The sequence below is a fragment of the Rattus norvegicus genome, chromosome 7 (assembly GCF_036323735.1).
Source record: "Rattus norvegicus strain BN/NHsdMcwi chromosome 7, GRCr8, whole genome shotgun sequence".
Classification (NCBI taxonomy): Eukaryota; Metazoa; Chordata; class Mammalia; order Rodentia; family Muridae; genus Rattus; species Rattus norvegicus.
The window spans coordinates 70,961,195-70,975,687 of record NC_086025.1 but is presented as its reverse complement, the minus strand read 5'-3'; the positions used below and the strand labels follow the sequence as shown (position 1 = coordinate 70,975,687).

At 41.6% G+C, this 14,493-nt stretch overlaps 1 protein-coding gene across 2 annotated transcripts in view; it reads left to right on the top strand.

Moving 5' to 3' along the window:
* Nucleotides 1–13,680, top strand: part of Rrm2b (ribonucleotide reductase regulatory TP53 inducible subunit M2B) — a 31,719-nt gene extending 18,039 nt beyond the window's left edge. The window contains exons 5-8 of one of the 2 annotated variants that reach the window (XM_039078801.2): nt 812–945; nt 6,543–6,647; nt 8,954–9,067; nt 9,936–13,680. In XM_039078801.2, the coding sequence (XP_038934729.1) occupies nt 812–945; nt 6,543–6,647; nt 8,954–9,067; nt 9,936–10,088 (506 nt within the window). In that variant the 3' untranslated portion in view covers nt 10,089–13,680. The remainder of the gene's footprint in view (nt 1–811; nt 946–6,542; nt 6,648–8,953; nt 9,068–9,935) is intronic. The other variant, NM_001130543.1, reaches the window with a different exon arrangement.
* The last annotated feature ends 813 nt before the right edge of the window (nt 13,681–14,493 follow it).

Here is a 14,493-nt window from a genome sequence, read left to right as displayed (position 1 = left end):
AAAAATAAAAAAATTTATTATTTGTGTGTGTGTGTGTGTGTGTGTTATAATCCAAAAACATTCTGGAGACAGTGTCACAGATATGATGCCACTAAAGACATTTTAGGAATGAGTTTCTACAGAATTCTTGCCTAACAGTAAGTACACTTTAAAGTTGGCTCATCTTTTAATCTTTAATTTTTTTTTCTTTTTTCTTTTTTTCGGGGCTGGGGACGGAACCCAGGGCCTTGCGCTCACTAGGCAAATGCTCTACCGCTGAGCTAAATCCCCAACCCCAAGTTGGCTCATCTTTAACAGCATTTTATGCTCTAGGTAAATTCATTGCCTTCAGCTGATTTTTAAATTATTCTATAATGATAACAATGTTTTAGAAATGTTTACTAGTAGTCTTTTAGCAACAATAGATTGCTAGCAAAAATATAAACCTTAGCAGCCGCTCCTCCCGTTCACAGACAGTTGTCATAGCGTTTGTGTTGTACCTCCCATTCTAGTATACACACAGGGAACTCTCACACAGGCCTTTACAGGCAAATCACCTCTTTGATTTGTTTGTTTGTTTGGTGTATGGAGATCCATGTGTCTGTGTGTGTGTGTGTGTGTGCAGACAGCAGCACTTACTCCAGTCTGTTTGTCACAGAGTTTGAAATAAACATGTCTTTCCACCCTAGCAGGCAGGAATGGAAACCCCTGCTTTGGAGAGCTTTGTGCGCAATACTCACATTTGTTTTGTTTCTTAGGAAAATGCCCCATGTATTTATAAACTTGCAAATGCCTCAGCATCTAGTTAGAAAATGGAACTTTTGTCTCCTAGGGGAAAGAGTGGTGGCCTTCGCTGCTGTAGAAGGGATTTTCTTCTCTGGATCATTTGCTGCTATATTCTGGCTAAAGAAGAGAGGCCTCATGCCTGGGCTGACTTTTTCAAATGAACTGATCAGCAGGGATGAAGTAAGGAAAAACGTGTTCTTCCACTTATGTTATATGTGGTCACTTGTTTTTCATTCCCCTGGAGAAAGTGTGTGTATTGATGAAAGTATTCTGGTAATGAGAAGGAAATAGAAACTCACGTCTTCCTGGGTCTGCGAGACATTGTTTCCCATCCTCATCTCCTACCATTCCTCCTTGGTCTCTACGAATCCTTAAATAGGAATGGACTTACAGATTTGCCTTGGGCATCATTGTGTGACTTCCTGGCTATTGTCTGTCCTTGTCCAGTCAGCTACCATGTAAGTGCTTATGACTCCCCAAGCTCCAAGTCCCAAACCTACACTCCAGTGCGTGCTAGCTGTGTTTTCCTGGTAGCTTCCACACATATCTCCAACACGTACCTCAGGAGTCGAGATTCATTATCATCCCCCACATGTGCTGCTTGATTTGTCTTGCAGATGTCACAACCCTGGCATCCTGGGAGCCACTTAAAGTGGCTTCTTTTTCTGCCACATACATCTCTAACTAAGTTGTGTCTTCTTTTGCTTTCAATACCCCTTTATTTTTCCTCCCAGTTTTATGTTTTATCTTTTTTACCTGTTAATCGCTTTTTTTAAAGATTTATTCATTTATTATATATAAGTACACTGTAGTTGTCTTCAGACACACCAGAAGAGGGCATTGGATCTCTTTTACAGATGGCTGTGAGCCACCATGTGGTTGCTGGGAATTGAACTCAGGACCTCTGGAAGAGCAGTTGGGTGCTCTTAACTGCTGAGCCATCTCTCCAGCCCGTTAATTGCTTTTTCAAAAGAGGCAGCTCAACATTCTTATCCCATTAGGTAAAATTCTTTTTTTAACACATCTGTTTGAAATCTAAGCCTGTCTTGTCCTTAAGAGTTCATAGCATAAAAGTATGTATCTCCCCACTTTGTTAGACTCCAAGCTTTTCTCCCCATAATTTATTTTTCTTTCACTTTACATCCCAATTGTACTGTCCCTCCCCCCCCCCATTATCCCTTCCCTTTCTACTAGAGAAGAGGAAGCCCCCTTGAGTACCACCCCACCCTGGGACATCTAGTCCCAGCAGGACTAAGCACTCATCCCCCACTAAGGCCCAACCAGGCAGTCCAGACAGGGGAAGGGGATCCGATGGTAGGCAACAGAGTCAACAGCTCCCAACTCCTGCTCTAGTTCTTAGGGGACCCACATGAATATCAAGCTGCACATCTGCTGCAAATGTGGGGGTGGCTAGTTCCAGCTCCTGCATGCTCTTTGGTTGGTGGTTCAGTCTCTATGAGTCTCCATGGAGCCAGGTTAGTTGACTCTGTAGGTTTTCTTGTGGTGCCCTTGACCCTTCCTGCTTGCTTACTCTCTCCCCCACTCTTCCACCAGACTCCTGGAGCTCCTCCTGATGTCTGGCTGTGTGTCTCTGCATCTGTCTCCACTGGTTGGTGGATGAGGTCTCTTGGGAGACAGTGCTGCTAGGCTCCTGCCTGCAAGCATAACGAAGTCTCATTAATGGTGTGGGGGGTTGGCTTTCTCCCATGCAGTGGGTCTAAGCTGGGCCAGTCATTGGTTGGCCGTTCCCTCGGTGTCCGCTCCACCTTTGTCCCTGTGCATCTTATAGGCAGGGCAGTATTTGGCTGACAGCTTTGCTGAGTGGGTTGATGTCTCCCTCTTTCCAGCGGAAGTTCTGCCTGGCTATAGGAGGTGGCCACTTCAGTCTGCATCCCCCGCTGGTAGGAATCTCAGCTAGGGTCACCCCTAAAGACTCCCGTAGCCCCTCCCATCCCAGGTGTCCAGCTGGTCCCAGAGATTTACGTGTATAGATGTTTTTCCTAAAGGTATGGGTGTGTGCCCTTAGGCATGGAGTTCAGAAGAGAGTTGGAGCTCCCAGCACTGTAATTACTGATGGGTTGTGAGCCAGCACATGGGTGGTGGTGCTGGGAGCTGAGCCCAGTCCTTTTCAAAAGCAAGTGCTCTGAACGGCCGAGCTAACTCTCCAGCCCCACGGGTAGTATTTTTAAGTGCATAAATGCTTCATATAATTACACTCTTCTGTTGGACATCTTTAACTTTCTAATCATTTGGACAGCAAATGCCATGAATACTATAAAGAATTTATCAAAAGGCCAATGAAAGCAGAGGTAATAATGTTTAGTATTTTGTTATAGTCCTTTATAGATGTTTGTACATTTAAATCTCTCTATTTCTTTTTCTCTATCCCTGCCCCCATGTGTGTATATCCTATTTTTATGATTTGTAGTTTTTTTTTTTTTCGGAGCTGGGAACCGAACCCAGGGCCTTGCGCTTGCTAGTCAAGCACTCTACCACTGAGCTAAATCCCCAACCCATGATTTGTAGTTTTTATGTTGTTTGTTTGTTTGAGACAGGTTCTCACCATGTAGCCCAGGCTAGCCTTGTATTGGATGTTTTCCTGCTTCCACCTCTTGGGTGTTGGGATTACAGGCATGAGTCACTATACCATTCTTTTTCCAGTGGGCAAACATTGTGAGCCTTTTTCTATTAAAGGCATTGTTTCAAAACAGTTTGGTAGGGCCATAATATTCTGATGAATAAATGTATCATTTACTTGTCTAATTAGAAATTTGTTTCCACAACCTTTGTTTAGCTTTTTACTTTTTGACCACATCTTACCGCATAACCCTAACTGCTTGCAGCTCGTTATGTAGACCAGGCTTGCCTTGAACTCACGGATATCCTCTGCTGCCTGAGTGCTGGGGTTACAAACATTCTCCACCATGCCAGGTTGTCTTGCTTTACTAAAGTGAAACTTTGAGTATAAACTTTGTCTTAGCTTTCTAATTTTCTTAAATTGAATCACAGAGAACAATTAGCAGGCCTTTTATATCACTTGCAGATTTCTTTCCAGAAATTTTATAGTGGTTTCCAGCTCCACTTAGCCATGCGTGGACATTTTCCTACCTTATCCTCTCGAGAGTTTATGTTAATTTGTCACGTCCTCGTCTCTCTGATAGGGAGACTGGCACTTTGTTATGTCTGTCTTCACTTGTTTGTGGCTGATGCTGAGCTCTTTCTCAGAGTTATGGGAACCATTTGTATATTTCCTGCAGTTGATCTTGCTCTCTGCCTTTGTTCCTGGAGTGTATTTATTTTTCTTGTTTCTCTAGTTAACGGTCATTTGTATTGATACTCTGTAATCCTGAGAGGAAAGTCATATTTACCATGGTCATTGGCTTGTTCCTAAAGTACAGTGATCTATTGGCCTCCTTTATTATTACTGCTGTTGTTGTTTGTTTTCAGGACAGGGCTGCTCTGCATAGCCCTGGCTGCCCTGGAACTTGCTATAAAGACCAGGCTGGCCTTGAACTCGGAGATTTACCTGTCTCTGTCTCCTGAGTGCTGAGATTAAAGGAGTGTGACACCGTGCTTCACTTGATTAATCTCTTTTAACATTGTTTATTAAATTTGCATTATATATTTGATATATATGATATGTATAGTGAGTGTAAGATCACAATTTCAATTCTATTATATTTATTTTAAACATTTTCTCAAAATTATTTTAAAAAAGTTATTGCATGTACTTATTGATTTGTGTCTATGTGTGTGTGCCCGTCTGCCTGGGTGGCACCTGCCATGGCACACGTGTGGAAGTCAGGACACTTTGTAGGCATTGGTTTACTCCTTCTACTTTGGTCCTAGGGACTGAACTCAGGTCACCAGGGTTGTCAGCAAAGCCTTTCCCCACTGAACCATCTTGCTAGCTCTGATTTTTTTAAAGATAGGGTTATCATGTATTTCAAGCTGGTCTCAGAATCACTGCTTAGCGGAGGACAACCTGAACTTCTTGATCCTCTACTCGCTGACTACTAGAATTACATATGTGAGCCAACACACACAGTTCTGCTGAGGAACAAGCTCAGGGCCTCAAGTATGCTAGGCAAGCGGGCTCCCTCTGAGCTGTTCCCTGCTCCTCCTCTCAGTGTTGCTCAGATCAGTGCTGAACACATTCTGTAGCCTAGGCAGGCCTTGGTCTTTTGATTCTCCTGCCTCAACCACTCTACTAGCTGAAATTACAAGCCTGTTACTTCAGTGGGCACTGGTATCTTCTAGTAGTTGGTAGACTACATCTCAAAATGTTTGTTTTTAAAATGTTTGTTTTTAAGGTTCTTTACACTTACCCTTCCAGAATAGTGTTTGGATTGAAAAAAAAGTCTCAGGATTTTGCTTTAAATTGCAAAGTTAATTGTATGCATGTGTTGATTTGACAGTCATGCTTACTTTTGACTTACTCTGTGGAGATAGCTAGTTCTAATCCACATTTAACATCTCTCATGCTGCCTTTGCTAACCCAAGCATTCTTCTAAGTCAGCTCTGCCAGGAAAATAACTAGTACAGTGTCCAAGGTTAGCTTTCAAAGGCAGGGTTTTCTGTTGGTGCCTTTTATTCAGACGGTTTGACAGAGAACAGTAAGTAGGTAGATAACTGTCCTTGATGTGAGGTTCTTGTCTGAGTTTTGTTGTTTCGCTTACAAAACCTAAGTAACTCTGAGTTGGAACCTCTTACAGTACGCTTTCCTTTTCCTTCCTTGTTCACTCACAAAGTTATTTCTTTCTTTGTAGTTTAAAAAATATTAACTGGCTCTACCTTGGCATCACACTATAGTTAACATCATTGGGAATTTCATCATCTTCCTATATGTGGCCTTACTTTGTTTTTCCTGTTTTGTACTTATGAAATGTGTTTTTTGGGTTTTCAGCTTGTTATCATCCACTCTGATTTAGAATCCCGAGTGCAGACTGCTTTGTTCTGCGGCTACTCAGGTCTTACACCAGTGATCATGTTGTGCTTGAGCCTGGTTCCCACATTTATTTTCTTCTGAGTCTACAATGGCTTCATGTGGTGTGCATCCCGCTTTTCCAATTCCATTGCAAACTGTCTTTTATCTTGAGATATTACTTAATAGAAACACTGTCTTTTTGGAGTCTCTGTGAGTGAGTTTCATTTGTTCTTTAAATGTTACTCTATTAGCTGCTTTTCCCATTGCTGTGAATCAGAAGCAAGTTAAGGACTGAAGGGCTACTTTGGCGTATGGGCCAGGGGTGCAGCCACCACAGCAGGAGGGCATGGGGCAGCATCCCCAGTCATGAAGCACAGTGATGGCAGCTGCTGCTCAGCCCACCTGCACCTTCCCACCTTCCCCTGCCTACCTTAGCAAAACCGCAGACATGCTCAGAGACTGTTTCTACGGTGATCCTCGCCCCCATCGAATTGGCAACCAACACCAACTGCTTTTCGATCATTCTTAAATTTTTGACATTTAAAAATAATCAGTTCTCATATTCTCTCTTCTTACTTTGTTTTCATTTCCAAAATGTTTTTGTTACAACTTTTTTTGGTTTGTTTGTAAATTAGTGTTTTCATGTTAATAAATTAAGATGTACTGTCATAAGTTTTTATTTTAAGTTATTGAATTGGTATTCAGTGTAATTTAAAGGAGAGGTTCCTGGATCGATTATTCTCTCCATCTCCAGGAAGTTGCATGTTCCTACTTCAGGCTGTGCATGGGCACACTGTTTACAAGTAGTTAATTCAAGTTCTTTAACAACAGCACTGGTCTTCTGCCTTAGGGACTTCACTGTGACTTTGCCTGCCTGATGTTTCAGTACCTGGTAAACAAGCCTTCAGAAGAAAGGGTCATGGAAATCATTGTTGATGCTGTTAAAATTGAGCAGGTAAGCACTTGTGTGGTTAGCACATCTCATCATCACATGACCACATTCTATTTCGTATTTAATTTTTTTGCTTCGTTTCTGTTTTATGTCCATGGGTGTTTTCCTCATATGTATGTCTGTGCTCCACATACATGCCTGATGCCCATGGAAGCCAGAAAAGGAATCAAGTATCCTGGAAATAGAGTTGTGTATGGTTGCAAGGTACCCTGTGGGTGCTGGAAATGAAAGCCCAGTCTTTTAGAAGAGCAGCCAGTGTTTTTAACCACTGACCAATCTCTTCAGTCCTGACATTTTCTTTTTAAAATTTGTTTGAAATGGTAAGGCATGATACTGTGTGAGCTAGCCTTGAACTCCTGGGCTAATCCACACCTCTAACTGATCTTTCTGCACTGTGCCACTGTTCCCAGAAGTGTTTGATTATTAAGTTGTCATTTGTAGGTCAATATGAGCAAATGCATATAGTCCAGTTTGACAGTTATCTTAGTTCCTTTTCTATTGCTGGGACGAAACACTAACTTATAAAAGAAAAGTGTTTAACTTGGGGCTCAAGGTTGCCGAGTGCATGGCCATCATGGTGCAGAGCATGGCATTAGGCAGTCATGGCACTGGAGGTAGCTGTGAGCTTGTATCCTACCCACAGGTAGGAGCTGGAGAGGCCTAACTGGGAATGGCATGGGCTTTTGAAACTTCAAAGCCTATCCCCAGTGACACACACACTTCCTCTAACAATACTATTCCTCCCAACCCTCCCCAAACAATTCCATCAACTAGGGACCAAGTATCAAAATATATGAGCCTATGGTGCCTGTTCTCATCAAACCACAGCAGTGCTGAGACAGGAAGTATTGAAGTTGTTACCTCAGCTTATGATTTTGTTAAGTTAATGTTCATTATAAATCAAGGTTTTCTGTATACCTGGTTTATTTCAGGGCTATAACAGACATTTTAATTGTGTGTGTGTGTGTGTGTGTGTGTGTGTGTGTGTGTGTGTGTGTTGTTTTCTCTGTGTATTGGTGTCTTGCCTGCATGTATATCTATATGAGGGTGTAAGATCCTGGAACTGTAGTTTCAGACAGTTGTGAGCTGCCATCTGGGTGCTGGGAATTAAAACCAGAGCCTCTGGAAGAGCAGCCAGTGCTTGTACCTGCGAGCCATGTCTCCAGCCCTTATTTTTATATTCTTTACTGTGGAATGGTAGTTTTTGTTTCATGGTTTCGATAACACAGCAGACTGCCTAGCTGAAGAACAAACTGAACAGTACAAATGACGAGTAAGTGAATTAGTGAACAGTACAAACGACGAGTAAGTGAATTAATGAACAGTACAAACGATGAGTAAGTGAGTTAATGAAGTAAACTTAACTCATGGCAGCAAAGTTTTGTGACTAGAAGCAGCTTCTAGTCTACTTTAAATGTATTTTTATCACTTGCAAGAACTAACCTAACAGTAAATTTGCTTACCTTCTTTTTAAACAGTATTACTTTATAGGATGATTTTCATGCAGTGAGGGGAAAGGTGTGCGTATTTTGGTATCTTTTAACACTTTGAGGATGAATTTCATCCTTGAATTTCGTTAATGTGCTTTTACTCTTCCACTGTTACCGCTTTACCACTCACCGTCTTTCAGGTGGATTTCGTTTATCTCCCAAGCCCCATCGTGACTGTCCTTCCTTATACTCTCTGGAGCTGAGGTCTTTCTCTTGGCTCCTGTTGCTTCCCATGGTGGTGGCCTTTGTAGAAGCTCTGTCTGGGTTACTTCGGGACAGAACATTCTCCTTCTCTCTGTCGAGGAGACCCAGGAGCCAGGTCCCACACATACTACTTTAAAGGATCCAATAATTTGCTATTTTCTACTTAATTTTGGGCCCTGAGGATGTGAAATCATATAATTAGTACTATCACAAACATTTGTAAACAGATGACTGTCACCTGTCCTGGCGTATCCTGCCTAACTCCCCCATGTTAGCCACTTCCTCTGTGAGAAATTTTAGGGAAGAAGTACTTATTTTGGTTCATGGCTCAGAAGGTATTGTCATAGCAAGGAAGGTTCTAGTAGGAGCTTAAAGCACAGTTTGTTTAGATTTTGGCTAAACAAGAACGTAGAGTTGGGGTGGGAAAAGGGTCCTCAAGCTCCCACCCAGTGACTATTTCTGTCAGCCAAGTCTCAGCTCTTTAAGGGTCCATGGCCTTTTTACACAGGTAGAGGGGACATTTCAAATTCCAACCATAACACTTTGTATTTGGGAAATATATATTTATTTATTGTTATCTTTGTGTACCTTATTCTGACTTTGTTTGTATTCCAGGAGTTTTTAACAGAAGCCTTGCCTGTTGGCCTCATTGGAATGAACTGTGTTTTGATGAAACAATATATTGAGTTTGTAGCTGACAGATTACTTGGAGAACTTGGATTCTCAAAGGTAAATAGAGTGTTTTAAAACATGTTACTACTGGTCCTAGTCACTGTCCCATGGCTGTGACAAGGCACCATGACCAAGGCAGCTCAGGAAAGACAACACTCAGTGGAGGCTTGCTCACAGTTTGAGAGTGAGTGCATGGCTACGATGCAGGGCAGAGAAGCAGGCAGTCAAGTGTTAGAGCAGCGGCTACATCCAGACACAGATAGGAAGCAGAGCGAGTAGCTAGTGTGGTGCTAGAGCAGCGGCTACATCCAGACACAGACAGGAAGCAGAGCGAGTAGCTGGGCATGGCTTTCTAACCTCAAAAGCACACCCACAGTGACAGCCTCTTCTAACAGCCTGCACGTCCTCATCCTTCCTGAACAGCTCCCCAGCTTGAAACCAAGCATTCAAATAGGCCAGCCTCTGGGGTCTGTTCTCATTCAAACCACCATACTACCAACAAAGTGTTATAGGCAAGCAAGGTCTCTAAAGTTTATTTTACTGAGAGCATTTGTAATACACTAGTCTACTTTTAAAATACCAGTGACACGTTGGGTGTCTGATGTTTATCTGTAACTCTAGCATTTCTAAGGATTGCAAGTTTGTGGCCAACCTGGGCTACATGCCCCATCTCTGATAAACAGAGAAATAAATAGAGTTTGTAGGACAGAGACTTATTTTATAAGAAAAAAAAAAAAGGGTTTTGCAGAATCCTTTGGAACTTGAAATTGGGACCAGCCATCAGGAGCCCTCAGCACTTAGTGGAGTAGTGTGGCTGTAGGGGAGTGGAGCCCTGCCCTCCCTCTGGTTTTTATCAGGCTTGCCCTTGCTGTGAGGTTTAATAAGGATTCTTCAGAATGTCTAATGACATTTCTTTTCTTTTCAGATTTTTCAGGCAGAAAATCCCTTTGATTTTATGGAGAACATTTCGTTAGAAGGGAAAACAAATTTCTTTGAGAAACGAGTTTCTGAGTATCAGCGATTTGCAGTCATGGCAGAAACCACAGATAATGTCTTCACCTTGGATGCAGATTTCTAAAGCCCTCCTCATAAAAACGATGATAGAATCTGGCTGCGGTGGGGCACGATTTCAATCCAGCACTCAAAAGGGGGCGAGGATCTCTGTGAGTTTGGGGATAATCAGGGATACATACTGAGATCTGTCTCAAAAGCAAATACCAACAGCAAAAACAAACAAAACACATGGAAACCTGTTGTTGGCAAATAGCGATCTCTTTTTCTGTTGCTTTGAAACTTTGAGTATCTCATTTAAGAGAATGAGAGTTTAAATAGGAGGAAATCCAAAGCTAAATTGTGAATGATTTGACTTTATCTAAATGTACTTCAGTTTATTCACACAATGAGAGTGACCTAAACACCTCTGTTTTTGTCATAAGATAGCATTAAGAGCATATGCTAAGGAGTCAGGTATGAGCTTCACGCTCTGGCTTATTCCTGCGTGACCTTGGCAAGTCAGTTAATCAGTGTAAACTCGAGAACATTTACCTGTAGAATTTGTGTAATAGTAAGTCCCAAATTCATGGAGGTGACCAGAGGATTAGTGTACAGAAATAGTTTGTTTATCTAGTACTTTTACCTCCACTACCTTGACTGCTAATTAATATTCTTCATAAGGTAAACTGCAGTGACATTGTGATGCAGTCACTTCTCTCCAGAGTGAGTGCACTCGGGGTTGGATTGAGATGAAGAATTCATTAGATATTTGTGTTTTAAATGCTTGCAGAAGGAATATGAGGATCTCCTTAGAGAGGTCATAATTCTCATCAGCTGCTCTGAATTCATCCATCTGCAGTAAAGAAATACTATACAGCTCTTAGCTGCTTAGTGTGGGAGGCTTGTGGAGTAGAATCCACGCTACCATGGTTGGATCTTGTAAGCAAAGTGGTTCTTCTCTAGGAATTAAAAGGATCACTTGCTGGGTACAGCCCGGAATGTTGGGAACCTGGGTAGGTGGGCATTTCCCAGTCTTCTTCTCAGCGTTGGTAGGTCTTCCGGGGTTTGGGGAAGTGCTGTGCACGCCATCCCTTTTAGGATGCAGTCAGCACAGCGGCTGTCAACACCTCCCACAGCTGAGTGCACTGTGGGAAGCCGGCCTAGACTCATCCATACACACTGGAAATGGACAGGAAGCAGGAGCTGTGAGGGGCAGCTGAACCATTTTGGATCTGTGTCAATCTGAGAAAGTGATTTAAGGCTGACTTCATCTTTATGTCCTTATCCTCTTAAGTCTCTACACTGTTACAAGGAATGTTTTTTTAATGGCCTGTCTGTGCTGCATTACTATGACGATGAGGATGGGGATAAGGATGATGATATGATGATGGAAATGGAAGTCTTTCTGAGGAAGATGCAGAAAGGCCAGGAGCCAGGACACTGGGCACGTGCCTTTCTTCACTTTCAGGGAAGGATCAAGAGGAGGCCCAACCCAGCAAACCCTGCTCCCTTCTCAGTAAAGTTGCTGCTACTCAAGCATGAGGCCTTGAGTCTAGATCGCTAGCACCCCATAAAAGCCATAACAGCACACACTCATACACCTACCTGTGCACACACACACATGCACACACACACATGCACACACACACACACACATGCACACACACAAAATACAAATAAAATTGTGGCAGCTGAAATTCAGAGATTTATCTTTGCTTAAGTTTTAATTCTATTTGTTCTACAACTATCTGATCAAAACTTGGGATCCCAAATGAATGCAAGAGAAGCAGGCCATAATCCCACTGTTAAAGGGAGTACCTGAAATGAAGCCTTTTGGCTTATGGTCATATGTTCACCCAGTAACCTTCTAAGCATGACAGAGTAGCTGTTACTAAGACATGGAGAGGAGGAGAGCGTCGGAGAAGCTAAAAAACATGACCGATATTTTACAGTCACTGCCCTGCTATAATATGTCGGGCTGTCACATCCTTTAAACTTCATCCATCATGATCTATCTACCTATTCCTTTATTTATTAAGCCATCACATACTACTACTGAGGGGGTCGAAATGTCACAGACCTTGGGTATGTGGGCAGTACGTTCCCAGGTATTAATCTACTGTCATACAAAAATGGCTAAGACTTTAATACTCAGACTGGAAGCAAAAGCTTTAAAAGTGCACATCTCAAAGTTTTAAATCCAGCTCTTCCTCAGAGTAGTGACAGGGCCTTTATCTGATGCATGTTAATATAGCAAGAAGCGAAGCTGTATTTGAGGGAAGTCTTAATTCTGAAAAACTGAGTTCTTAACACACTGTTACACTGTTACTTCCAGTATTCTGTCCCCTCTCATTGCCTGCAGGCTGCACATTTACTTATTATGCTTAGTATTTTGGTTCTTAGATATGGAAGAACCAAGTGACAAAATGTCTCTTTACTGTCTCACCGATATCAAAATATCTCTCCTTTTTTTTTTAACCACATGTGTTTCAAAGAAGTTCAATTTATCATAGAACTATGTTTTTATATTTTAAGATGATAAATCACTTTGTTATAACCATAGTTTAAATACATGTCAGCACATAGAATCGTGATTTACAGGAACTTTGGACGGGTTTTTTGCAGGGCTGAGTTTCAATAATAAAGTTATTTTTATGATGTAGATCACTCCCTGCCATGTCTTATTATTTGAACCTTTACAGTCATTCATTTTAAATTATCCAGATTCTACTTACCCACTTTATTATATTTATTTTCCTTCTTTTAGTTGGTGTCTCATCATATGGTCTGGCCTGGCTCTCAGCCTCCCAGACACTGGGGTCATAGGTGTGTGCCCAGACACTGGGGTCATAGGTGTGTGCCCAGACACTGGGATCATAGGTGTGTGCCCAGACACTGGGGTCATAGGTGTGTGCCCAGACACTGGGGTTATAGGTATGTGCCACCGCACCCAGCTGCCACTTGATGTTTTGTGCATGAAGAAATGTGTGTTCGAAAATAATATTCAAATTTTGTATTTATATTTAAATATATTTATGTCATTCTCATAGACTCCAGATTTACTTTTCACAGTTAAGCAGAGAGCCCAGTGTCACCTCAGAGATGAAGAAATTCTAGGTGGTGTACATTCAGGCAAAGTTAGTTCTAAAATCAAGTATCATGCTTTGAACTCACTGAGCGAGTTGGCTAATAACTCACAAGTGAGGTAAATTGTCTGTTTGTCTTGTCACTTGTCTTTAAATGATCTGCCCCTTTGTAAACCGCTCTGGGTCTGAAGGAGAATTTAATATTCCTGAAAACCTAGGGGGAAAAGATGTAGTCCTTCAAATGATGTGTGGTTCACTTCTATTAAAGAAGACCTATAAAAAGTGCAGACTAGAGGATGACTGTTTTTTTTTTTTGTTTTGTTTTGTTTTTTAAGAAAAGTGAGTTCACATTATTTTAAACATGTATTTAACTATTTTACAACTATCTTTTGACTTTTTTCAAATGTCTGGTCACTTAACTAAATTCCTAATTATTTAAACATGGTGTTAAAAAAACAAACAAACCCCATGGCGTTCCTAAATATATTTTGTTAAAATACATTATGGTCAGTCAAACCAACTGTGCATGTAGAGACTCAGTTTTTTTCCTCCAAAAAATATGACTTTTAAAATAAAGTTTATTGAAATAAATTGTATAGTATATCATTTTGTGCATTTTTTTATGGGTAAGATTTTTTTTTTTGGTTTGTGCAGGCCCCTCAATGTCAACCGAGGGGGTGTATTGCATTTCTAGTTGTGTATACAGATTAGTACAACACATTGATGCAGTTTGTTCAGGCGCTCAAGACACCACAGTTCTGTCATCTAATGACAACCTCAGACCTCTCACTCACCCAGGCCCATACCCTGTCTTCTTTTGTTTCGTTTCTTTTCTTCTAAGATCCTCTAGACCAGCAATTCTCAACCTGTGGCTCACAATCCCCTTGGCAAACCTCTATCTCCAAAAACATTGCCATTACAATTTCTGACAGTAGCAAAACTACAACTAAGAAGTAGAAATAAAAATACTAGTCTGGTGGGGGTCAGCACAGCATGAACTGCATAAAGGGTTGAATCATTAGAAAAGTTGAGAACCACCTCATCCACCACATTACTAAGAATACCATTATTACCAATCCCTGAACTGTTTCTCCTCTATTTCATTGAGTATAGAAAAATCCAGCAAGTTCCCCAACACTATTCCAATGGAACAATCCTGGTTTTCTGTCTCTGCCCAGTAGCAAGTCAAATGCTGTAAAGAAAAGGTCATATAGTCGGGTTGGTGAGGTGGCTGAGCAGATAAACGTGCTTGCTCTGCAAGCATGCTGGCTGAGTTAGCTCCCTGGACCTCTGACCTCCACAGATGCTCTGCAGTGTGCACTCCCACACTTACACACATATACAGTAGTAACACATCAGAATGTTTAAAAAGTCATATAATGGATCAAAGTAGATTGATTCCCT